Source organism: Pinus tabuliformis, chromosome 2_2 (assembly GCF_031772625.1).
Source record: "Pinus tabuliformis cultivar Carrire ecotype Pingquan chromosome 2_2, CPIR1, whole genome shotgun sequence".
Classification (NCBI taxonomy): Eukaryota; Viridiplantae; Streptophyta; class Pinopsida; order Pinales; family Pinaceae; genus Pinus; species Pinus tabuliformis.
In genome coordinates this window covers 1,163,020,765-1,163,048,355 of record NC_142300.1, presented here as the reverse complement: position 1 = coordinate 1,163,048,355, position 27,591 = coordinate 1,163,020,765, and the positions used below count along the sequence as shown (strand labels likewise).

The window sequence follows — 27,591 nt, the reverse complement described above, 5'->3', positions numbered from 1 at the left end:
GAGGGTTTGCGCAGTTCTCGCCAGAGGGCTGAAATTTCGAGGCAGTCTCTCTCCTAGTGAGTGGACAGAGAGAAGGGCTTCCAAATCGAATTTTTGCTGGGGCAAAGGGAGCAGGGCTGAAGCCTCAGCGTAAGGAGAGCTGGTGGGACGCAGATTTTTCTGCAAGCAGTTTGCTGGGCAAAAGATCGCAAGAAGAGAGAAGAGAAGCACAATGAGGGAATTTTTCCTCAGTAAGACTTCCTGTCAAGAAGTCTGTTTTCTTATTGGCTGAGAAGCAGTAGTAAGAAGTAGAGGAGATTTTCGACATTTGTGGCAGAAATGGCAGCCAGTGGCTTGAGGGATCAGGTCAGGTTGGGCAGAGCATCCAGCTATGTCATCTGGAAGGCTAGAATGTCATTCCTTCTAGATGAGCATGCCCTCAAGACATATGTTGACAGCGTGGTGGCTGTGCCTGCAGATCCAGATCTGTTGAAGAAGTACCAAACAGAAATGGCGAAGGCCAAGAGGATGATCCTAGATGGAGTAAAGGATCACGTGGCTTGTCATGTCGCTAGCAGAGGGTCTGCTAAGGAGATGTGGGATGCCTTGGGCACGTTATATCAGGGATCTTCCGAGCAGCGAAAGATGTACTTGGAGCAGAAGCTGAGATCTACTCAGATGCAGAAGGGAGAGCATGTGGATCCTTTCCTCACGAAGCTGAAGGAAACTCGTGATGAGTTGTTTGCTGCGGGGCATACACCTCAGGATTCAGAGTTGGTTAGACTGGCCCTCAATTTTGTCTCAAATGAGTGGCAAGTCTTTGTCCAGAGTATCCTGGGCAGAGCAACATTGCTGAATTGGGATGAGATGTGGGCAACTCTAAAACAAGAGGAGTTGAGGAGAGACTTAGTCAAGGTCAAACTTGATGGAAGCAACAACAGTGGGTTGAAGCCCAAGTAGGGGGATAATGCAGCCCTTGCATCAAAGGGACAACAGGAGCAACGAAGACGTAAGAAGGACGTCTCGAAGATCAAGTGTTTCAGGTGCGGTGAGACGGGTCACTACGCTACACAGTGTCCTCTCAGGAGGAAGGACAAGGATGAGAAACATGATTCGAAGGTTGCGCTCGCGAAGATCGAAGAAGAGGAGTTCGCCATGACAGTCGAGATACCTCCAGGAGGGAGGTGGGCTGATCTGGAGTTGTAGTTCAAAAGAGCTACAGATGGGTAGGATATTTGAGGAGTCCACCTCTAGGATCATTTCCTTGATACGGGAGCCCAGATCAGAAGTAGCAGGATGGACTAGTGTCGGATGGTGCCAAGGAGTGTCAGAGAGACAATTGCAGTGGCTAGGAGTGCGAAAGACTAAACAACGCAGAGCAGAGTTGGAAGCAGTGCAAATGGCACAGAGCAGAGGTCAACAACAACGCAGTAGATTCAGAGGGTCAGTGCAGAGACTAGCTATCATACCCGAACACAGTTAGTTCAGTAATTTTTGATGTTTTCCTGTTGTTGATAGACTAGCAGCAACAGTTTGTAGTGCAGTAGCAGTTGGCAGTGGCAGTGCTAGCAGCAGCACAGATGCAACACTTGAGAGGGAGCTATAGTACAGATGCAGTGTTGACAATGGTAGTGTCAACAACAGTACAGTTGCAGCAACAACGTCGTAGTTGGTGGACAGCATGTCAGACATCAGCAGCGCAGAGGATGATGCTTCAGAGTCAAAGCAGTATGCAGCAACGTATATTGCTAGAGCACATTCCTCGCTAAGAGGGAGTGTTGATTTGGGGTAGCATCAGATGTGCTCTAGGTGTCAAATTTTGCAGGGAGGCTTGAGCACATGTATTCCAAAAGAATCCAGAAAGCGTTTTGGGAAACTCCACCCAAAAACGATTTTATTAAAATAATTAATATTTTCTAATGGGACCCTAAATCTAAACTTAGGAAATTAAAAATATTAATGGGTGTTAATCTAATTGTGAGTGTAACTTCTAGAAGAAGACGAGGATCAAGCTAAAATGATCTTAGCCATTGATTAGCTTTTAATTTGGGCCATTGAATGTTAACGAGAAGGTTATTTAAGGGAGCTTGAGGGTCATTTGGAAAACAAACCGAGAGATCAAGAGATCGAATTTTTAAAGTGAGAATTTCTCAGGAGGAAATTCTAATCTAGTAGATTTCTTGCAGTTGAGGGGCATGGATAGTTGGGTTGGAGTATCTTCTCTAGAGCCCAGGATACACAACAAAGAGAGGCATAGAGACACCAGAGGGGTTGACGTTGAACGAAAACGGCCCACGCAGAGCTTGATGCTGATCCAGAAGGGCTCACGCAGAGGCAGCTTAGTCACCCACGTAGAAGTTCGAGTTTTACAGAGGAGCTGACATTTATGAGCCGAGAGGGCTGGAAACTACTCCAGAAGGCAAGACATTTCCCAGTTGAGTTGACGCAGAGCCTCAGAGAGCTCCACGCAGGCCCATGTAGTTACTATGCAGGGGCAGTGTAGTTGTAGCCGAGGACAGTTGATTCAACAGCCGGAACAACCGGGATTTGTCGGGTAGAGTGAGGTAATCTCACTAAGTTTCTCTGCCAGTTGTATTTCTTTGTAATTGGATTGCCGGGAGGGCATCCAAAGTTGTATTCAGAAACTACTGCTTAATAATATAAAACCCTCAGTGTTCTCTGGTTCTAAAGAGGACAACATAACAAGTATTGCATAAACAACGCGGGAATTCATGTTAATAAATTTGATAATTAATAAATGAGTTATATTCTCTTTGGTTTCAGGGGTGATTTAGTGAGGTGTTAACATGTAAATACCCTAGGATCACACCTTGGTACACATAGTGCCTATAAAACTTGGAGGGTGTGGAATTGAGAATGTATAGGAAATGTATGTAATTGAATATTGATTGTTCAATTGGTTTTGGACATACACTGAATTATTCATGACCAACAAGGTGTTGGAAGAGGTGTCAAAAGAGCAACAGTAAAGTATATGACATGATTAATTTATATGTGGAGTACTTTAAGTACCAAACAATTATGTTCCTGGCTAAAGATAAAGTTAAGGTTGTCATTAGACCTCAAACATCTATAATAGACTAACTATCATAGTCAATAGTCTGTTTTATGATTAAGTAGAAGTCATATTATGTTGTTGTTAAAACCTTGTCTATTGGAAAAATTCAATCTCAAAACTAAAAGTTATTGGTCTTGCAAAGTTGTATTATGGTCCTTTCCTTAGGCTTGCTTACTGGTCATTCAATAGGCTGGCTTATGAGCTTGCTATCGAGTCTTGTATGCCCGAAGCAAGGAACTGACTGAACCTAAACTACCACATGCTCATATATAACTAACTACCATCATTCCTTGCCCTCCTAATGTCAAGCAAGCAGGTTCCTTGCCCCCGGAGGGACAAGCGGCTTCGCACCTTTATTTATCTGCTATTGCATCGGTTTTCCCACAGTGGGTTTTTTCCGAGGACATTTGTCCAAAAAAACTGTCACTTGTGTGAATTTTTCTCTATTGTTCTGTTCTTGTTTTGGGGCAAATTAATTAATTAAGTGAAGGCTGCAGTTGTATTAAATTTGATATTTGCTGCAGGAAGCAGTAGATAATTTGTTTCAGTTATTAACAAATAGGAGAAGTTTAATCAGTTGCTGCAGTAGTAGATTCGGGTGGGATTCTTGAATTTTCACAAGTCAAACGAACTTCAGAGATTGAGATTGAGTTGATTACAGAGATAAGGAGATTATTTACATCCTAGAGTCTTGTTCAATCCACAACAATTTGTCAATACTAGCTAGGATGCACCAAACTTCGATCCAAAAGCCAACTGAGTGATCTTCAGGCCTCCTTTTCCAAACCTTCGCTCTGATTCTATGTTGGAGAAATGGGAGGTTTGTAAATTAAATTAAATTTCTCCTTTTCTTGATAATTACTTGTGAATTTGTTGGTATTATCTTATTATGTTTTTCTTCTTTCATCAAACAATTAGCAAATGTAAAAACATGAAGATCATAAAAACACAGAGAACACAAGATATAGGCTCCAAGCCAGGGCAAAACCCCTCCAAGGGGAAAACCTGGAAAATTATCTTCTTATAGAATCAAATCAAATGAGATATCTAAGACCCATGACCATAAAAAAACTTCACCTCTAGATGCCAAGCCAAACCCTCCTTTAGCACACAAATCCATCATCAAGAGACCAGCAACAAGAAATGTACCAAGCCAAAACTTCCACAAATTTTAGCTTAAGAATAACTTCTTTCTTTTAGACTTCGGTCCTCCACTTATTCTGTGTCTTTTTTTTTTGCGATATTTCAGACCACAATCATCCAAGTGTGTGTGTCCAAATGAACTCCATTTTCCCTCTATTTATATTGTCCAAAGGGGTGCGAATAGACATGACCTTTGGGATAGGGCTGACTTGGCATCTAGAGGTGTTTTTGACCCAAAAATACATATTTCAAAATTCTTTTTCTTTTTCTTTTTACAATAGGTCCAAATAGGACTTTGACTCTGACTCAAACACCTGGAAGCATGAAGAACATGCTTATCTACAAACTAATAATAATAATAATTTCTATTTTTTCTTTTCTTTTGCTTTTTACATGAAATACATAATGGTACAAATTATGAAGACCGAAACTAGTTGCATTTTCCAACAAGACCTTGGTACTTGATAGGAGCTCGTCTTGATTATTTAAATGCCTTTTGGTGGAACGGGAAAGAGATGAGAAATTATACATAAAATTCCTTTCTAGATGGCACTAAATTGCTATCTGGACAGTGCACTATGTCCAGTAGAGTCAGATCGCATGTCCTCCAGAGATTTTTCTACATTCAGGTTGAGAAACCTACACACCAGGCATCCTTTGCATTCATATTGCTGGTGAAGAGGCCATGTATTTTGTCTTTGGCAGCTCAATTCCAACGTTAACTGGTGTCTACCTTTCTTTTTGATGCGGGGCTTTCTTTTTTGCCACAAAACCTTCTATCTTCTGACAAGAGCAAGAGTGGTTCTCTTCTGTTCTACAACAACTGTATGTACTCTTCTCACAGTGCCAACTCCTCGCTGCCTTTCTAACAAATCTCTGTAAAGATCACACAACCTTGCTCTGAGACCATATAAGAAATATCAAATATGATGCGCAAGTGATAATCAATAAAGAATGTGTGAGAGGAACAATGATAAACAATAACGAAGAGTGAGAGGAACTTGAAGAAGATATTCATTATTAGCTGCATTTCATCATTACAATAGGATGTCTTTTAATAAAGATTGCAAATAGTTATAAGATCTAACTACTTATTTGAGATGCGGTGGTTGAGTGATTATCGCAACCATCATACAACAATAATTCAATGCCTAACAACTTGATATTATTACATATGTAAGCCTTATTATCTAAGAAAAGATAAACTATCAAACAAGCAGTAATGGTAAATCCATAGACTAACACCAACCCTAAAAGAAGGAAATGAGATAAACAAAAGAGCAATAAGGAGATAATGAGTATGAATTTCACATCAATAAATGCCTTTTTTTCTTTTTCCAAAGAAGAAAAGCACGTATTCTATTTATAGCAAAAAGAAAATACATTGAGCATAGATGCCGTAGCATTCCACTGGCACAAAGGCCCAAAAAATAGATCATAAGAGTCCATTTATCACAACTACATAAGCATTGTTTGTATAACATCTGCTGATGCTCCATAGGTGTCCTAATATATCTGCATTCTTCTTCAAAAATGTAAGTTCATAATAAAACTTTAAACTATCATGCAATGCCCTGCAAGTATCCTGCTGTCAGAGTATAGCATGGTATCTGACCTCAACTGAAGTTAAAACAAGGGGAAGGCTGAAACATGCCGTGCCATGCCTTCCATGAGAAAAAAAAACATGTTCCTGTGAGCTTCCAAAAAAGAACTGTTATATGATGTTCAAAAAGAAACTGAGTCTGCTGCCGAGCAAGATACATGTAAACCAGAGTATATATACTTTCGAAAGAAATCCTGTGAGATTAATCATGCACAGGGGCATAGTGGTGGTGGCTGACAGTGCGTTCATAGCTTTCTTTGATTTGCCACTGTCCTTGATCCAATGCCAATCCTCCCTTCAAAAGTTGATCAACCTTTTTGTTTTGTTCCCTATAGATATGTGTGAAAGTGATGTGAGAGAAGGTTCTTATTCTTTGTATAACATTTTTGATGTAATGGAAGGATGTTGGAAATATTGAGAGGAGGGCGAATCAGTGTTTTGCTTCAATTAGTTAATTTTTAATCTTCAAAGCATTAAATAACATTAGCATCGGATCAAAACATAAATCAGCAACACCATTCAACAATGCACAACATCAATGATAGTACACGAGATTTTTAGGTGGAAATCTTTCCTGGAGAAAAACCACTGAACGCTTTAATATAGGTCTTTTAATGATTATATCAACAAGAAGCTCCAATTTCCAGGATTCTCTAGCAACCACTAGAAGAAGGCTCCAACCCCTTGATTTACCAACTCCAATTGAAAGGATGCTTCAACACCCCGGTTTACCAACTCCAACTGGAATGACGCTCCAATGCCCTGGAATCTGGATTTATCAACTCCAATTGAAAAGATGCTCCAACACCCTGATTTACCAACTCCAACTGGAAGGACACTCCAACGCCCTGCATATGCTCCAATTTTCCCTAACACCACCTTGCCACCCTGAAGTGTTCTGAGGCTCCAACCTGAAGAAGACTCCACTCTTCGCCTTGCACCACCTTGCCACCCTACTCAACAAACCACCACTTGCCCTGAAGGCTCCAACCTTCAATACACCACAACGGACCACATCTCATCTATTTTCAGATTGGATCCACTTGTGATCAATATCAATATAAAAATATCAACCAACTCTCTCTGCTCACCAGAAAGATCAAACCCTAGCAACAAATCCCACTCTGACCAACAACAAGATGATCAATCCTGCTCAATACCTTTGTTTGTTCAGCACACACATTCAACAGCAATTCTGCATATGATAATGGCAGTAGTAGAATTACACTATATAGCCAACACAATCTCTGATCAGTGGCATGTCAAAAGGACAACGTCATTACACTTGTGTTCAATAAATCATCATGTAAATGCAAGACAATTTTATAAGGTAAACTCTCTGGAATGCTTTAGCAACAAGTGGTCATTAGCTCTGCTATAGAACGATAAAAAACACTTTGGTTCTGTCCCTGCTTATATATACAGTCTGCTCCTTGTATACTTCTCCTAACAAATTCTTGCCTCAACTATTTGAACATAACATGTCTCACACCTCAAGATTCTTGATATGAAGAGTGCCACTGATTGCCAAGTGTTGTGCGTGACGATGCCTTTGAGAGATCTCAAGTCTGCCCGTTCCTTTGTCTGAAAAGATCATACCACAGGAAATGAAGAACCTTGACTCACAGTCAATTCTCTTTCAATTACTTGCCTTAGTCTAGATATTTAGTCCACTCAAGTCTGCTTCTTTATAGACTTCTGTCAGCCCTTTGAATAGACCCTTGATCAGACCTCAGAAAGGTCTAGATAGACTTCATATTTCCTTCTTCATGGATCATTTTGTCACTGATTTGGAGATGTCTCTTTTCTGCCCTTTCCTTCTGTCACTGATATATCTTTGATTGCAATCTTTGAGGATGTCACAGATGTCTTCAGTGTTTGTTGTATAGGGCAAGGCTCAGATTGTACTCTCCTTGAGATGATTCAAACAAGCTTCTTAAGTTAACACACTGCTATTCAATGACTGAAGTGGTTCAGCAAAACTCTTTTGAACACTGACTCAAAAATCCTTAGATCAAGCCCTGACCAGGGTGCTTCTTGCCCTTAAAAGACTTTGTCGGATGCCAACAAAATAAGCCTTTTGAAAACAATGAAAATGCCTCAGAGTCCTTGGATTAGGGTTCAAAAATGTAGTAAAAATTTCCTCAGAAAAATTGCTTCAAAACTTCTGACAAACCTGTGAAGAACCCTCCCCAAGATAACATGAAAATTAACTTCAAGTTCACAGAAGTGTTACCTTGTCCGTGTGGATATTTTTGTGCTTCAGTGGCTGAAATTTGATCTTAGAGCCACCTCAGGAAGAGGGCCAAACTTACCTCATTAACAGAGAGAAATGGCCTCAGATAAAAGTCTGTTGAGCAGGCCGAATAGATGCTACAGGTAGCCGCAGAGATCCTTGTCAAGGGAGACCGAAAATAATCACAAAACCATGCCTCAGATGGTGCATTCAGGCAGGTTGAAATGGGTCTCAGGGAACCAGATCCGAGCCTCAGAAAAGACCAACGAAAAGTGCCTCAGACAATTCGGACATAGCCTCAAAAAAAGCGAAAATTCTGCCTCAGAACGAATCAGAACAAGCCTTCTAAATGCCAACGAATAGTCACAAAAGAAAGATTTCAACACAGACCTAAAAGGGGCCGAAGTAAGCCTTATCTGCCACAGAGAAGGGGGCCCGAAATACTTTAGAGCACTGCCAAAAAAGTCCAGTGAACTACCACAGATAAGCCTCAGGGATAGACTGAAATCAGGCCTCAGGAAAATTTACTGCCCAACGAAACCTTCAGATTTGGTCACGAATAACCACCACAAAATATCAAAGTAATAAACCCAATAGAACCTCAGACTTTGGCCTTCTGATCTCACGTTTTTCCCTGGCCTCCGAAATTTCAAAGTGAATAAACGCAGGAAGATAAGCTTGTATTATTGTCTTTATGAAAGGAGTTGAGCCTCATATTTATAGAAGATGAAGGGGCTCAATAGGGGGTCTGACATGCCCGTAAAAACAAGAGCTGACCATACAATTTTTGAACTTTAAATATTCAAATTTGAAATATTTTGGAGCCAATTTTAACACCCTTGAAGGCCAACTTAACCTCCTTTGCAAGCCGAATTAACCTACAAAAAAATTAATTTATTTCTTCAATAATAAACCTTCTTAACCAGCTGATTAATTCTTAATTTAAGAGTTGATAGGACCTTCATGATTTAATCAATATATATATATATATATATATATTTTAATATTTAGCCAACCATTTAGCTGCCTTCATCATCTTATTGTGTGAACCTTGACCATGCTTTCGGGGCACAAACTTTGATCAAGCATATCTTCTCAACCGTGAGGAGTTATGTGGTGTGCCTCCTACCGTTGGAATCGGGTACGATGAGGAGAATCAAATGAAGATGGTCTTGAACCCAAAAACACTGATCCTTACATCCAAATTCCTCATAAAACACAGGGTATTGTGACCACATTGCAGGGGCTTACTTTCTTCTCTTCCTTCTAGGGTTTTGTGATCGTTGGAGCTTCCAATCAATGCAATCTATAGACGAATATTAAGAGCGTTCAAAGACCGATGTTGACATCAATGACAACACCATTCAACAAAGGAGACTATAGTTTCTCAGTTTAGTTATTCCCTGCATCCATTTTATAACAACCAAGGAATCTCCAAAGATATTGCGATCTGAGATATGAAGAAAATCAACCAATTGTAATAGTAATTTTAGTGTAAATAATTCAGCATAATTGTTTGAAGCCTTCCCAATGTTGTAAAAGAAAGAGAAAAAATGAGTATTTGTTAGATAGATAATGCTTCCTAAGCTACCCAAAGAATAATTTTGTTGTGATGCTCCGTCAAAGGAAGGCCCATGGTTTTTCTTTTGCAATTTCAACTTCAACACGGTTCCAGATTCTCATAGCGGGCTGATGTATTGGAAGAGAAGTCTGAAGGGCTAGACTGTTTATTGCAACTGTGATGTAAAATTGTCCTTGATTTGCAAAGATTGTGCTATTTCTCTCTAGCTAGATGCCCCAACAAACAATCATAGGGAGAGCTTTTATATTGTGAGGGGGCTTCTTGTCCAGCCAAGTTCTAAGGCAAAGCTTCCTTTAAAACTTCCACAAAGCTTCCTTGCCAAGTGTAGTTTGCTCTAATGGATGTATGAATCTCTCTCCAAACGCTTACTGTGAAGGGACATTATATGAAGAGATGGGGATGTTTTCTGCATCCTCTAAACAGAGTGAGCATCTACTAAGCCCACAAAAGGATCTTTTCTGAAGTATATCCTAGGTGGGGATCTTATTTTTAAGCATCAACCACATTAAGAGTTTTGTTTTTGGCGAGCAGATTTGTTTCCATAGCTTTTTGACCAACCAGGGAGGTGGGTGAGCATTTCGCTGTTGTGTAATGGGGAGTTACCCATATTTTGGACTGTAGAAGCCTAAGGGTGCATATGACCAAACTATAATATATTTAAAAGGCGAGAGAGAGACGAGATTGTGATGGAGAGAATTGGTATACTGATTCTATTCAAGAGCTAGGTCCCCATCAATATGTAAATCCTCAGCCCTCTGCCAAGACTGATGCGCCTCCCAAATAGGTACAATTCAAGGCCCATCTGACTATCCTTCAACACATTTTGACCTCTATTTTCGCATTTGATGACATCTTTTTGATCTATAATGTGTTAACTTTGAAGGTTAAGGAATAGTTGTTATATATTGTAGCCTTGTAGCCCACCAAAAGTGGGGTACCCCTTTGGAGAGCTTTTTCCCGATGTATCTTCTTTCAGAGGGCAACAACAGCCCTTGACAACCACCTGATAGCTTTGATGTGCTATTTTGTCTCCGCCCCCTGAGCCAACCATTGTGTAGCCTCGCTCATTTGTCATGATCGTATGTTTGATGGGGGGCCATCCAATCGTGAAGGTATGATTTTTCATTATGTAATTGGGTCTTTATGCTCTATTTTTTTGGGCACACTTGGGTATGGATTACTGGGTGACTTGGAAGGAGGAATGGTTTTGACTGTGCTTTTGTTCCCTTACCTTAATTGGGGGGTTAATCCTGAATCCTAGACCCATGGGATCCCCTCTATTGGCTATTAGCTTTAGGAACGACACTACATGGGAAACCTTGATCTTCGTTGTGTGGTCCCGCCTCTTGATACCATATATCTCACTCCCCTTCGCTCATTACAAGCCCTTCTCACATTTTCCAATTTGTGTCCACATTTATCCGTTGGGTCCACAAGGTGTTAGCATCCCCTTCCCCTTTGTCCACAACCTTGGGTTGGACCTGGAACAATGCCCCAGAGGTTGATGTAGCTAAAAAAAGGTAAAAGCATAAATATGGCCACATACAAAAGGAAATAATACCACAAAATGCAAAAGATGGCCGAGACAATAACGTTTAGCGTGTGGGCAAAAGCCAAGCATGAGCTCTACCCCTTATCATTATGGCCATCACCCTGGTTCCTAGGGCCCCTATGAGTAACCCTTGCATCGCTAAGGAACTCATGCATGTCCCAACCCGTGGTGGGCGATGAACTACCCCACCTTAAGAGGGTAATCATTGCTATATCATACTCTCATTCCTTGGAGCCTCGAGCAGTAAAATAAAAGAAAATCAATAGAAGGAAAAAGGCAAATGAAGAAGGGTGGGAAAACAAAGGTCGGGGTAACTCATGCGTCCACGTATGCTCCTTCATTACATTCATATACCCAAGGTGTGGGCTCTTCTTGTCATAGCTATCATTTATCATGGCATGTGGTTTGGAGCCTTCCCTTTGCTCCCACTCTGTTCCATCATTATTTCACATGACACCTGCCATTTGAAGGATGTACCTTGGACATGTCATTCTCTTAGAGGTTGAAACCACCTAATAGGGTTCTTCATTAACCACTCCTACCAGGAAGGTAACAATATGACATGTTCAAAGCCCCAAATTTGGAAGGGAAACCCACTATGAAGCCTCACTTATGCCCTTGATTAACAAGCTTATTCACTCCATTGTACTAATGAATTATTGTATTTGAAGGTGAGGAGATGCATTCGAGATGCATTCGATCTTATGCAGGATTGCAAGTGGGTTTTCATCTTGGACTTGACCTCCCTATATGGGATCCAAGCGCTCCAAAGGATCATGATAACATTCGTAGGGTGAGCATTGAGAGCCATGGGCCTCCATTTATGCAGATCATTAATTGCCACACCATGGGCTTCTTCAACACCATTATTTGCTTGTTCATTGCCCTAGTTATTCGAGATGATGATGCACTTGGACTAGGATGCCCCAGCTGGCTTCACGTTGCACTCGACACTTGGCATTTGATCCAAGGCCCAGAGGAGGTTGTGTCTTTCCTAGGGAGACATGGGAGGGCATGTGTCATCCATTGAGCCCTCATTGATGGAGCATCGACTTGATTTTGAGCCACTTGGAGACCCATGAGACCCATTTGGGAGCCCAAACCCAAAAAAGGGGTCCCAGAGATGTTTTGTAGCATAATGAGGGTGTCACCCTGTTCATCATGATTTTTGAGGTCCTCTACCACATTTCTAACACAAGAGGCCTCAACATTGCCTCTCTAGGCATCCACGCATGCATGACATCAACCTTGTGTGGGCTTAGGAGAGAGATAAATTAGAGGGGCTTGTTCACTTCTTATTCGAACTACCTAGTCATTTATATATTTGTGAGACCTCATTTGAGATCTCACCATCACTCTAGATTTTCGGCCTCATTGGCAAATTCAGACCTGCAATTGTGGAGGATTTTTGGTGATTATGGATGACTTTTGATGCGTGGATAATTTTCTCTCATTTTTGGAGCTTCTAATTGGCATTGTTGTGGATGGATATACTCTTTGCTATCTTGTAAGTGCTCTTTCATGATGAATTTCTGGATTTCACTAATGTCTAATGCATGGAATAATGTCTCATGGTTATTAATGTGCCCTAATTGTTTAATATTGTTTACTAATTGTAACTATTGCGAATTTTGCATGTGTTACTCATTTTGATAGTGAATGAATGAATGTTCCTAAGGGTTTATTGCATTTTATCCTTGAAACTCCATTAACAAGTGTCTTGGAAGTATAAATATCTAGAGGGGGGAGCGAAAGCCTTTCCTTAAGGTCTCCTTGAAGAGCGAGTTACCCATATCAAGATCATTCATGACACCAAACCTCCCAAGGGTCTAGGCATTGGTCATATTTCTTTGGTGGTCACTAAAACCTCAAAATTATCTCTCTTTTAACCTTTATTTTTTGCCCCCTTAAGGATAAGGAGGCTCATCTAGGGCTTGGTACGAAATCTATTAGAGGAATTTTTGAATTTCATTTGGATAGAAATCTTCCTTTGTGTTTCATTTAGAGGACCTCAAGTTTTGGTGGAAATCCCATGGTGGATTCTCCATAAATTTTGATGTTGCTCTTGTCACATCAAGAGGGAACCCTAGAAATTAATCCTTCAACTTGGGGATTCTTTGAAGGCAAAATTCTTCAGTACTTGGTGAAGTAAATCATACGTTGCCTTTTCTCTCACCTACTTTGACCTTGGATGCACGTATATCTCGTGTTAAGACTCAACCCTAGGTTTTGTGTAGTCTATCTTCAAAGGGGTTTTTTGTGGAAAGTCTTACTAGTTTCTCCTAAAGCTTGCACCTTTGTTGAATCTTTTCATTGAATGAGCTGCCTTGCCTCACTTTAAACCTATCATAGAAACGTCTATCACAAGTGAGTAATATTGGGACTCTTCCTGTCAGTGAAAATTCGAGAAGAGCAGGGGACTTAGGCTGTGGTGACAGTGGGCTTTTGTCCCAAGTGCTGTTGTGCCCTCTAACTTGGGGATTCTTTGAAGGCAAAATTCTTTAGTACTTGGTGAAGTAAATCATACGTTGCCTTTTCTCTCACCTACCTTGACCTTGGTTGCACGTATATCTCGTGTTAAGACTCTCAACCCCAGGTTTTGTGTAGTCTATCTTCAAAGGGGTTTTCTGTGGAAAGTCTTACTAGTTTCCTCTAAAGCTTGCACCTTTGTTGAATCTTTCATTGAATGAGTTGCCTTGCCTCACTTTAAACCTATCATAGAAATATCTATCACAAGGAGTAATACTGGGACTCTTCCCGTCAGTGAAAATCCGAGAAGAGTAGGGGACTTAGGCTGTGGTGACAGTGGGCTTCTGCCCCAAGTGCTATTGTGCCCTCTAACTTGGGGATTTTTTGAAGGCAAAATTCTTTAGTACTTGGTGAAGTAAATCATATGTTGCCTTTTCTCCTCCTACCTTACTTGTTAATCTCTTACTCAATTGTTTTAGTCATCTTCAAAGGGGTTTTTTGTGGAAAGTCTTACTAGTTTCTCCTAAAGCTTGCACCTTTGTTGAATCTTTTCATTGAATGAGCTACCTTGCCTCACTTTAAACCTATCGTAAAAACATCTATCACAAGTGAGTAATACTGGGACTCTTCCTGTCAGTGAAAATCCAAGAAGAGCAGGGGACTTAGGTTGTGGTGATAGTGAGCTTGTGTTCCAAGTGCTGTTGTGCCCTCTAACTTGGGGATTCTTTGAAGGCAAAATTCTTTAGTACTTGGTGAAGTAAATCATACGTTGCCTTTTCTCCCACCTACTTTGACCTTGGATGCACGTATATCTCGTGTTAAGATTCAACTCTAGGTTTTGTGTAGTCTATCTTTAAAGGATTTTTTTGTGGAAAGTCTTACTATTTTCTCCTAAAGCTTGCACCTTTGTTGAATCTTTTCATTGAATGAGCTGCCTTGCCTCACTTTAAACCTATCATAGAAACATCTATCACAAGTGAGTAATACTGAGACTCTTCCCATCAGTGAAAATTTGAGAAGAGCAGGGGACTTAGGCTGTGGTGACAGTGGGCTTCTGTCCTAAGTGCTGTTGTGCCCTCTAACTTGGGGATTTTTTGAAGGCAAAATTCTTTAGTACTTGGTGAAGTAAATCATACGTTGCCTTTTCGCTCACCTACCTTGACCTTGGATGCACGTATACTCGTGTTAAGACTCAACCCTAGGTTTTGTGTAGTCTATCTTCAAAGGGGTTTTTTGCAGTGTTGTTAAAAGCGCGATTAAATCGCGCTTTTTTCAAAAAAGCGCGCTTTTTTCCCTAAGCCGATTTAATCGCGCTTTTTATGGGAAAAAAGCGCCTAAAAATTTTTTTGCCGCTTTTTTCGAAAAAAGCGCGCTTTTTTCGTAAAAAAGCTCGGGGGTCCGTGGCAGCACGATTTATAATGAAAATTTGGATTTATTAATTATTATTTCATGATCTTTGTACAGGTTGGAGTCCCAGCGACTTAATGACATGGTCTACGTCTACTACAATCTTCGATTGTGGGTGAGGCAACTTGAGAGGACACCTGATGTGGATGCCATCTCATTGGATGGGATTGACACCACTGCTGCATGGAGGGTTGAGGCCGAGAGGCCTCTCATGGATTCTACTGATGATTGGTTAGTGCAGGATGAGGGGGAGGAGGAGGAGCAGGAGGAGGAGCAGGTGGAGGAGGAGGAGCAGGAGCAGGAGCAGGAGCAGGAGGTGACACCGCCTACCCGGGCTACCACTAGGACCAGTAGAGGACGTGGTCTACCTCCTGTAGCTCATACTTCTAGTTCTTCAGCTTCTAGAGCACATCAGACTCCATTGCCATTTCCACCAGCACAGGCACCAGCATCTACATCTAGAGGGAAAGAGAAAGCTGTGACATTTTCTCGCAAGAGGGGCAGAGGAAATCAATAGGATTAGACTTTCATTTTATTGTATATGAGTCTATGACATTATCATATTTTTTGTTGATATTTTGAGGCTGAGCTGGGACTCAGGAGTCAGGACTTACTATTCAGGACATGATTCAATGTTATGTGTGATTTTAGCGCTAGAAATGATATTAAACATCTTATATATTAGTTTTCTTATCATATTTATGTGTCAATGTATTTATTTTATGTTGTAGATGGTTTAGATATTAAAAAAATTGAAAAAAATGAATATTTTTGTACCAAACGCTTTTTTCCCGCTTTTTTCGCTTTTTTCCTGCTTTTTCCGATTTTTTCCGCTTCATTCCGGCGCCGATTTAATCCCGCTCGCGCTTTTAACAACATTGGTTTTTTGTGGAAAGTCTTTACTAGTTTCTCCTAAAGCTTGCACCTTTGTTGAATCTTTTCATTGAATGAGCTGCCTTGTCTCACTTTAAACCTATCATAGAAACATCTATCACAAGTGAGTAATACTGGGACTCTTCCCGTCAGTGAAAATCCGAGAAGAGCAGGGGGCTTAGGTTGTGGTGACAGTGGGCTTCTGTCCCAAGTGCTGTTGTGCCCTCTAACTTTTGCCTCTTTACAAGGCCTGCCAGTTTATGCAATAACAAGCCTAATGCATTGAATGTGTAGGACAAAGAGCATTTGTTGTGGAGAACACATTGGAGACCAACAAGAGAAGATTTTAGAAGCTTGTTCCTTGCATCATCCCATCAACAACTCGGTTGGCTTATGGGTAGTTACTACCCCTCAGTGACTGCAAGAACCCTAGGAGACTAGATCCATTTTTGTAGGAATTTTGGAGGGAAGTAGCCCTCCCTTCAAGGAGGCTGCCCCTTGCTCATTTTGTATAAATAAAGGAGCTTAGTTGCTTAGTAGGATTCGACTTTTAGAGGAAGATAGTGACTATTAGAGCAAGAGCTTGCTACTTGTTATTTCCATTGTCATGTTATGTATTTGAACAGTTTTTGAGATTAATGAAAAGCATAATTTTGCCTCCAGTCTGAGTTTGTTTTAAGGGAGCCGAGTTTCCTTGTGTTAGGGCCCAACCCAAGCACTCAAGCCCCTCTTTTGTATATTTCAATTATGCATTTCTTTTTCTGCACTTAGCCTAGTTGTGTTTCCTTCTGCAAATCTGTTTATGAGTAAAAGCTTTGTCTCTGTAGGTTTATGAGCAAGCTCTCTTGAGAAGCTTGGCTATGTACCCTGTGTGGACAAGTACAAAAAATAGTCTTTCTTTTATGCAGTAGTTAGGTTCTAGTTCAAATTCAACTCATCCTTTTCCATGCATTGTGGCTTTTTGCAATTAGTATTTTAGCTGTCCTTTAATCACGCTGTCTTTGGTAGTTGAATGGTCATTTTGTGTGCAGGTGAGATCTATCGATCCATAGGGCAGAGTAGCTTCACTTTCCATGCATAAACACCATCTACTTCAACACTCTTCCTCCCATTTTCATTTGTTTCTCCAAACTGTCTGCGCACAGAAAATTACATTATACTGTTATAGGAGATTGCTAGTTTGCTTTTCCCCTTGTGCAAGATTGGCTACTGAGTAGATCTAAGCTTGGCAAGGTTCCTTACGCTCTTCCGCAACTTCCTACCACCCTATTCCTCCTTCATAGCACTTCTAGAACCCTTAGATCGATCTCAGATGCAATTCTGTTGCAATATATGGCATCCTGTAGCAATCCTATAACACTTAACAAAATTCATCATAACACGGCCATAATTGCCTCTTAAGCTGTTTTTTTGCTTCTCATCACTCCACAATGTCCCCTAAGCCTTCGAATCAAGCTTGAGAAGACCAAAGACCCTTTTGTATATCTTCCTTTCATCGCTGTAGCTTTAATTCTACAATTAGGGTTTACTGTTTTGGTTATGAGTTAGGTAGCATAAAAATAGTTTACATTGATTACTTTTGAGCATTTGATGTTTTCTACAAATAGAGTAGAGTTTATCTTGATTGCAATAGTATAGATTTGATTTCTTGCAAGATAGATTAGAGTCATTGCTTTCATGCAATTAGCTAGGGTTTACTTTTCTGTTATTTATCTTCTGCAAAACAGATTACGATTTCTTTTCCAGCCTTTCTTTCCATGCAAATAGATTAGTGTTTCCTTGATGCAGTAGGATAAGTAATGCTTCAATTGTCCTTTTTTTTTTGCAAAGTTAAGTTCAGTAGTTTGTCTTCTTTAAAATTTTGCAAAATGGTCTCTGCACATTTCAGTTCAATCATTTGCTTCAGAGCAACTTAGGTAGATCTTGCTTACTGTTCATATAACACTATCATCTCTTAAGTTTGTACGAACTCTAGATTGATAAATTAAAGTTGGTAGCCCTGGGAGTCACAGCATCCTTGTTGTAATACTAGGACTCATCAAAGATTATTGACCCAGGAAACCCATCCTAGTGGAGGCCTGATGCAAGTAGAAGATGCCTTGAGTATGTAGAACATGACACATGTATAAGTTGTTCCGAGAAGATATGTGATTCCCTGATTCCGATCCAAGGAGCTTTCCCAACACAAAATTTTGAGCCGTCACCAACTTTCCACTTGAGGCCTTGAGTGATGATATTAACAGAGTTTAATATGGCTTTCTAGACTAAGGGGCCGTTTTGCGATGGTCTTCTAGGGGCTCTGAGCCATTTTAGAGTAGTAGTTGGGAGAATGTATTTTTTTACCATGGTCTAAGCCTAGAGCCTAGTGCCTTGAATTGGCCTCCATACACCTTTTGCGGCTAATGCTTTTGAGAACCAGATGAGGTTTTTTAATCCCCATCCTCCTAAAGGCTTGGGAAGGGCTATGGAGGACCAAACTATGAGATTAAAGGGTCTATGATCGTGTTTCCCAACCCAAAGGTATCATAAGGAGATCTACTTTATTTTATTTAGGATACCTAGGGGAACCCATGCTAAAGAAGCCCATTAGACAGGAGTAACTTCAATCACTGTGTTGCAAAGTATTAGCCCGTCTGCATTAGAAAGGCATCAGTTGCACTAGTTTTGAATTTTGAGCTCAATTTTGGCAATGAGCCAACTCCAATCCTCCTTTTCATAGTTGTTTGGCGTTAAGCGAAATCCCAAATATTTTAGGGTGTCTCCAAGAGGTGAAGGGATAGATGTAGGGATTTTGGAAACAAGGATAGATTCATCCCGATCAAGTGCATTGCCAATTAGAGTAGACTTTGCATGATTTATCGACATACCCATTGCCATAGAGAATGATTCCAAGATGCAATTAATGGTTTGCAATATGCCAACATCCATTGCAAGGAAGAGGATATCATCCACAAATAAGAGATGTGTGAGAGAACATGCAGGGCAGATCTCAATATCTCTAATAAGATGTCGTCTGTTTACATCGAGGATGGCCTTGCTGAGAGCTTTGGCCACAAGCAGAAAGAGGAGAGGGGACATGGGACAACCTTGCCTAAGACCTCTCCGAGGATTAAAGAAGGTTGATGACGATCCATTGATCAAAAGAACCATCAAAGAAGTCCTTATACAACTGTAAATCTAGTTAACAAATGAAGGGTTAAAGCCAAGATGAAGAAGAATCAATATGATGTAGAGCCAATCCTCTCTATCGAAGGCCTTTGATAGATCCACTTTGTATATAACTATTTTTTTCTTGTGAGTATGGATAGAGTGAAGACCCACTTGAGCTGGGCCAATCGCTTCGTGGATTTGTCGATTCTTCAAAAAACCGAACTGTTCTATTGAAATGTGCTCACAGAGGATTGGCTTTAATCGAATGGCTATGACCTTGGAGATGATTTTATAAATCTAGTTGCAGAGAGAAATGGGCCGAAACTGATCAAAATAGACATGCATATCCGATTTTGGTATGACGGTGATGAAAGTAGTGTTGAATGGGGCTAAGATTCTCCCATTTTGTCTGGAGTATTCCAACACTCTCTATAAGTCAACACTGATAAATGTGAAGTTTCCACTAATGTAATAAACTGGAGTTTAATCTTCTATCTACTGTGGATTATTTGTGTTTTGAATTATTATTTGACAAATAATGATTAAATCACTATTGCATTCTTCACAATTAAAAAGGTTGTGGAATATAAAATTGGAACTGAGAAAATATGCGCACACACATAAAAATTTGACATAGTTATTTTTGGACAAATGTCCTTGGAAAAACCCCAAAGGGAAAACCAGTGCTGCAGATGAGGGTTTTATTATTATCTTCAACAAGTTAGGAAATTAAGACTGGATGCCTTTCACTAGCAATCCTCCGGAAAATACTAACCTCAATTGGAAAAATAATCTCGAGATTAATTATCTCCCTCTACAACTGGATCTGCCTCTTGCCTGACAACTCGCACTTCTTGGCTATTCGTACTGCTTGGCTAGAAATGCGCATTGCTGCTTTCTGGAGATTCGTACAACCTTGGAATCATCTTCTTGCAAGTCGTCCTGCCTCCCTCTACCTCTGAAGCCCACTTGCTCTGCCTCTGGACTATAGATCCGACCTCTAGCAACTGAAATGTGGTCTCCTACAACAACTCACACAAGGAATTCTGGCTACTCGCACTAGCTGTAGCGACCTCATTTGCAGATGAATTCGACCTCCTCTTCCTGTCTCTCGGACATTGGAAAATACTGAGGAAAATTCCTTCGGACACCACCTCCCAAATCTTTGCTGATCCCTCTATCTTTGATGCTTCCTTAGCTTCAACTGTGCCCTTCCTGAATACCTGCAACTGCATAGTTGAACTGCTCACAAAATGCTTGATGCCTTCTCCAATCCCTTTGACTTGTTCTTATAATCTCTCGTTAGAGTCTCAACGACCACCATCACATCTCAACCAATGGCTAAGATCATTTTGACTCCACAAATTAGCTTTTCCAGAATTCTCTAGAGCAAAATTGAACTCCCTCAATTAATTCACTTTAATTAACCAATTTTCCTAAGTTAGACTTGGGAACTTTTTAATTATTGGCTAATTAATTTAATTAAGGTGTCTCCAAGTCTATTCTCGCAAAAACTTTTCTGTGTTTTGGAGATCTTGTGTTACTTAGCCTCTTAGACATCATAGAGACTAGAATACCTGTCTGCTGCTACCCCAAATAAAAACTAACAATAAATTCGAAACAAGTCTTATAGAATTCTATGGAAAGGCCATCTGGACCGAGGCTTTTATCCTTTTGGAAGCTATGCAATACAGCTTCCAGCTCTGGTTTGGTGATTTCTTTCATAAGCTCTTCATTATCATGCTCATTAATAAAGTGGGGGAAAAACCGCCAATTGGAGGATCTTGTTTATGTTTGCTCTTCTAGGCTTTTTGAAAATGTCCTTAAAATATGATATCCTTTCTCTGCAATGTCCTTGATGGAAGAGGCTTTTGATCTGTTGGCCTTATTGATTCCCCATATAGTATTTATGGCTTTTCGATGGTTTGCTATTTGGTGGAAATATTTTGTATTCTCATCCCTTGCCTGAAGCCTAAGAGCTTTGCTCTTTAAATGTCATTCTTTCTCCTTTTCCAGAAGAAGGACCCTTTTTTTCCCTTCTAGGCCTTTTTGAGCAGCTAATTGCTCATCTGAGAGAGAGGAATGGTTACCATTTTCCAGGAGATCCTGTACATCAAGAAATACCTATATGCTATATTTCTAATTTTAGTTTTTCATTAAGTTTTTATGTATCCCCCAAACTTTGTATCTGCTGGTGACTCTTTTAATTTTATTCTTGCTATCATGTATGATATTGTAGTTTATTTGATATATTTTCTTTTCATTGTCACTTGTACACTGAAATTTAACTGCATTTTCTGACACCCCCATTACCAGCGATTTGAAGATGCTGAGCCAGATGTGCACCCTAACATGACACTGCACCTGTATCCATAACCTTGCATTAATGCCACTTGTTTGATAGTTCTTTCTTGTGCTTCATGGTTTAGTCATTTCTTATGTTGTAGTGTTTGGTAGTATTTTATTCACGGATAAAGGTTGTGCTTTTAAATGGTAAAAAGTTGAATAATGTTCATTAATTGTTTAAGCAAATGTTAAAATATGCATTTTGATTTAGTCTAAGAATTGCAATTTATCTTCTGATGTTATTCTGTATATCTGGAAATTGCACGTTTTTTTGTTTTGTTTTTGTTTTTTCTTTATTGTTTTCTTAATGTGATTTTCTTTATTTATAATTTTGCAGGACTATAAACAATGGATTGTTAAACTCATAGAAGATACATGGAACCTTTTTGAAGCAAAGTTTATTTCTTTATGGAATGCAAACACAGAACACTGTGGAGATGCTTATCTAGAAGCTATATATAATAATCCCGAGGTTAGATTGCTCATTCAGCAAAAGTATATAAAAGATCTATTTCATGACAGCCTTGGATTTGGTGCTGCAAAAATGATCAGGTAATGATTTCAACTATGTACAGTTCGCTCTGGCAAATTTTTTACTTTTGATTGGAATTATGGTTTCAGTTTGTAGGTCCCACAGATTTCTCCTTTTTTTGACAATAGGTAAAAGTTAAAACAAATGGAAAATCTTACCTATTTTAGGAAGAAATCTGAAGGTTAAACTTTTTCCTCCTCTTAAATTTAATTAAATATACAATAATATAAAGAGCATATTGCAAAAAGGACTGAAGATAGGCTGCCACCATAAAGCAAGATACGGGAAGAATCTAAAATCCCCCAAGTGAAGATCCTCACTAATTATCAAATAAGCAATCACAGTTAGCCATGGGCCTCTAAACCGATACATTACATAAATATAAAAAAACCTAAAGTTAACAGCCCCAAATGGTGAAGCATCATGCAACCCATCATCATTAGATAAAAGGCCAGCGTGGACTTGCCTTCTTCTCCGGTGAGTCGTGATAACTCATACCTGGTTGATCCTGCCAGTGGTCATATGCTTGTCTCAAAGATTAAGCCATGCATGTCTAAGTATGAACTAATTGAGATTCTGAAACTGCAGATGGATCATTAAATCAGTTATAGTTATAAATATTTAATCATCAAAGAAATAAATCCCCACCAACTTACATGTACAGAGCCATCAGATAGGCTGCCACTGTAATGCAAGATATGTGGAGATTCTAAAATTCCGTAAGTGAAGATCCTCACTAACTATCAAGCAATCAATCACAATTAGCTGTGGGCCTCTAAACCGATACATTACATAAATAGCACAAAGCCTAAAGTTAACAGCCCCAAATGGTGAAACATCATGTAATCCATCACATAAATCATATAATCATCAAACGATAAATCCCTGCCAACTTACAGGTATAGAGGCATCATTACTGTAGGAGGGGCCTCGATTTTTTCCCATTTATTTTGTGTTATGCCTGAACTTGTTTTCATCTCTCCATTGATATCCGCAGTCTTGTGCCTGTGCATAATTTACTTACCAACACCTTTATCTCTTACCCTCCACTAAATATCATAGTTGCTGTGCATTATCTTTTTCCTTATTTTCCTGTTATTTAGGTTATTTTTAAGCTTTTTATGCATTGCGTGCTTGATTTAATTGGCAGAGATTGCAAAACTGGGAAAGGAATTGCCAATTTTAATTTGGTTCACTAATTTTCTTTTGCTGTTTGATCCCCTATTTATGTTACTACTGTTAATGATTTCTAACATTCATATTCATGGGGAGCCTATGAATTTCATAAGTCTGTATTTTGGAAATGCAGGAGAATTGTTGGGGTAGCTCATGTAGAAGATTTTGAATCAATAAAAGATGCAAGCAAGCGATCTGAGTGTGAGCGCCGAGCTCTTAATTTTGCAAAGATGCTTATGAAGGAGAGGCGCAACTTCCATTCAATTAGTCAAGTTGTACAAGCTGTTCAGGGAAAATCTTAAAGACTCTTGCTTTCGGCATTCTTCACTGTTTGGAGAGACTTGTTTGGTGGAAAAAGTTATTGCTGTGTATTCTTAAAATACATAGAGTAACTTGAAATGCTTGAACCAGTAGCAAGTTTGTTTCTGTTAATTTTTATCCTTAGTGAGGTGAAGTGCACTTGAAGGTACTTGGTGAATCTAGGGTACACTTACCTGGAAATATGAAGAAAGATAGTCTAGAATATTTCCTTCAGAACATGGGTTCATTTGATTAATGGATTGTAAAAGCTATATGTCAGATAATTTTCATCCAAGTTAATGCCTAAGTTCAAAGAGTCTTCAGTCTTCAGCCATTGGAATCTAAGAATTATGATAGTTCCTCAAATAGGCATGGTGCAAAAAGGAGATGCAATTTCAAAATTAACCATTGTTAGCACCACTTTAACTTCTTAGAGCATGATCTCTGTTGAATTTTTTACAAGGTACACAATAGAAAACAATTTTCTGATCTGATAATAACTAACTAATGATCTTCAGTCAATTTATCTCATGCCACTGATATCATTGAGCAATTATGCACAGAAAATATCAACAGTGGATGCAACAAAAACAATAAATATCATTAAAAAACAACCATGCACAATAGAGGCATAATTTTTACCCTAGGAAACCCTACATTGGGAGAAAACCCAACAATTTTTCTTTAGGAAAAATTATTCTTTAGCAAGGTTTACAAATCCAATTTGTCTAGAAATCTGTGCCAAAATCCAAGTAAAAAATACCAGGTCAAACTTGGTCAAACTCCAACAAATCAACGCCGGTCAAACAGTTAATTTTTCGGCCCTGCCGCCCTCGTCCTACGGCTACCTAATACCTTTGGGCAGCCCTCCAAACAGCTGTCTCGATCCTTCTTTCAACCTCAGAAACTTGGCCTTCTTTGCTTGTTGGCTGCGGCTCCTTGTTGCTCTTCCTTGGCTCTCAACAGACTTTACCCTTTGTTGCGGCTTCTTGCTTGCCAACTCTCCACACAAGAATAGTTCTTAGTGCTTGTCCTTGTGAAGAAAATGAAATGTCACATCATCTCTATATATTGGTCGAATGGTGGTAAAATTACCCAAGGGACACACCCTTCATGTGCTGGGCCGACTTGTCTACCTACGCTGACTTGCTGCCCCAAAAATTAAAATTTTATATTAATTTTCTTGGGCGAACTTGGAGACCTCTTTGGTATGCTAGAATACTCCCCTCCAATGCTCCACAAAAATCTACATTCTCTCGTAGTGAGCGAGATATTCTCTTGAGCTGCAACATATTTCCCCTTAGCTGAAATTTCTCTTCCATAAGAAAAGTTCATGAGCTTGTTATGTTGATGTAGGTCAGGTCTATAGATCACTCAATGTGTTGCAAAATGTAACTAGTTTTCGTCTCCATAATTGTCATTTGGCTCATGTCATGATGTAATTATTATGTATCTATCAAAAGAAGAAAGAAAATGATGTAAAAAACAAAAGAAAATCATTTTTGTAAAGCGTGGGTTTTATGCTTAAGTTATTTGTCACTAGGTCAAGCATTCATTTAATGCTCTTAGGGTTTACATGAGTTAGAGAGTCATTGTCACATTGTAATAGACCCTTTCAGGCACTTGTATCAAGAAAAGAAAAATTATTTTGAATTTAGAAGTGTCTAGAAGGATCCCAAGACCAAGTCGGCGAGCCAAGGAGAAGTCGACCTAGAGAAGGCTAATGGATCCTCTTGGAAGGCTATAAAAATGAGTAACTTCGACCTATTTGAGACACACATCAATCATACATCTCTTGGATTCGATTTGTGGCTAGAAGGAATGCAAAGCTATCAAGAGGCTAGAAGAGCCTAGAGAAGAAGGAGAAATATCCTTAGATAACTCAGAGTTTTGAAATTCTGCTTGGATAGCTCACACATGTGAGGGTTTCCTGGGCATGGAATAGGTCTGAAACTGCAAGAAAGTGTTGCAAACTTGATTTGTGAGATATGAAGACTAGAAGAGTCTTACTGTGAAGAAATTTACTTCGTTGCCCTTGGAGACTTTGTCTTGCATTGAAGAAGGAAGATTGGCTGGTTGGCTTGGTTCTTGGTGGTAGGCCTGGTCTAGGTTTTGGTCTTGGAAGTCTCCTTTGAATTGATTATATAAGAAGATAAGTTCTTTCTGGGTTTTCCCTATGGAGAGGTTTTGCTCTGGCTTGAAGTCTATATCTTGTTCATCTTTGCATCATTGTGATCTTCATTGTTTTGACATTTATTTGATGATGAGAGCATAAACATAATCAAGAAAGAAGAACATGTTAGAAATTCAGAAAGGCAGAAAGATTTTCTTATTCTTGATAATTACTTGTGATGTTTCTTATTATTAAGATTTTTTACTTGTGATGTTCATCAAGCAATTACCAAAGCAACAACACACAAAACAATAGACACCAGATGTAGGCACTATGCCTGGGTAAAACCCCCTTCAAGGGGAAAACTCAGTCAAGAAATTCTTCCTTTCAATAATATTCTTTGAGACTCTTCACCCTAGACCAAGACACGACCTTCCCTCCACACCAAGTCAGCCTTCCAAACTTTCGACCCCTTTCCAACAACTTTGACTAGGCAGCAACTTCTGACAACTGGTAGCTTCCGACAACAAAGAAACTTGGAAGACTTCGATTTCCCAATCTAGGACATGAAACAGAGAGAGAGAGGCACCAAAATTTCGATTTTTCCTTTCTCCTTAGACTTCCCCAAACTCACATTCACTTCGACTTTCCGACAACAAGCTTCACATTTTTCCCAGCTATAAGAGATATCGAACTTCTTGTGGGTGGTGCTCCAAATGAATTCGACGTGCTTGTATTTATAGGCTCCATGTGAGGTCGAATAGGATCCTTAGGCCGACTTGATCTTCTTCTAGGCCAACATGGTGTGGAGGATACATAAATCATATTTGACTCAATACTGAACTTTTTTACATGATTCAAAATTGTTAAAACTGGCAACTAGGGCCAAACTCCATGTGGATTATCTTATTTATGGCAGCGGATATTTGTCTTGGACTCCTCTCATCGAGAGGTGTAGGATTGATCTAAAGGTCATCCGATTTCGATAAGTATTCATAAAGATATGAATTTATTTGTGTATGGGACAATTCGTCAAGGTCGGCCAATGACCAACTAACCCCCACGGATGCTCAATGTTTTAGTATAAAATGAAGTGGCATGAGAGTCATTTGTACACACACTTCACTCTTGATTTCTCTCCACTTATTTTGGGTTTTAGTGGAAGAGAAATCTAGGAGGATGAAGCCCTAGCCGTAGTCCTAAAGAGAATGATCTACCCGCAGTCCAAGAGAAGAGATCCCTGCTTCTATACGCTGCCCCAGCCTGCCCTATACGCTGCCCCAGCCTGCCCTATACGCTGCCTAGCCGCAGTCCTATTATTATCACAATGAAGGAGGCCTATACTCACTGCCCTAGCCGCAACAAAGAGGGACATAACAACGTGGTGTTTTAGGGCTGTTTCTAGGGTATGTTTGAGGGCCGAATTGCTATGAAGGGACGTTGAGGTAACTCCCTAGAGGGCCGAGATAAGGGCAAACTGTTTCAGCCAACGTGGAGATGTTCTTGTGTGCCGAACGTTTGGTGAAAGGCAGTGTAGGCTGTTGTGGGTAAGCCGCAAGCCCTATGAGCAGTTTGGAGGGCAACATAAGGTGTATTGAGTGGGTTGTAGGAGGTAGCAGAGGTCTGTGGTAGGCTGTAGGCCTAGCCACTCCAAACAGGCCAGCGTGGAGGAGTTAGGGGCTACAAAAGCCCATAACAACAGGTCATGTAAGGAGGAACCTTCCTTGCCTTGGCCGCAGAAAAAGGGGGACTGTTTGTGTAGTATTTGAGAGTTGTTGCAACATGCATATGCCCTAACCAGGGACAACAGTACAATAGACTTGGAGCAACAATTGTGATGTGTGTTGGATCCGTTCTTTGGGTCAGTTTGGATCAGATTGTTGGGTAGTCCGTGGGAGCCAAATTGGTGGCTTGACATAGCAGCAATGGTACTTGGTGCAGCAAGTACATGGTGCATCAATGGTACATGGTGCAACATTGGTACAACAATGGGCGCTGCAAGTACAATACATCGTAGTGCAATGAAGAGCTCAACAATACAATGATGGGTA

The 27,591-nt window shown here is 39.9% G+C and overlaps 1 protein-coding gene across 2 annotated transcripts in view; it reads left to right on the top strand.

Annotated features, from left to right (window-relative positions):
- The window catches only part of LOC149197561 (methylthioribose kinase-like), a 73,444-nt gene extending 49,687 nt beyond the window's left edge, over positions 1 to 23,757 (top strand). For both annotated transcript variants that reach the window (XM_089405894.1, XM_089405893.1), the window contains exons 6-7: positions 21,757 to 21,971; positions 23,261 to 23,757. In XM_089405894.1, the coding sequence (XP_089262020.1) occupies positions 21,757 to 21,971; positions 23,261 to 23,429 (384 nt within the window). In that variant the 3' untranslated portion in view covers positions 23,430 to 23,757. The remainder of the gene's footprint in view (positions 1 to 21,756; positions 21,972 to 23,260) is intronic.
- The last annotated feature ends 3,834 nt before the right edge of the window (positions 23,758 to 27,591 follow it).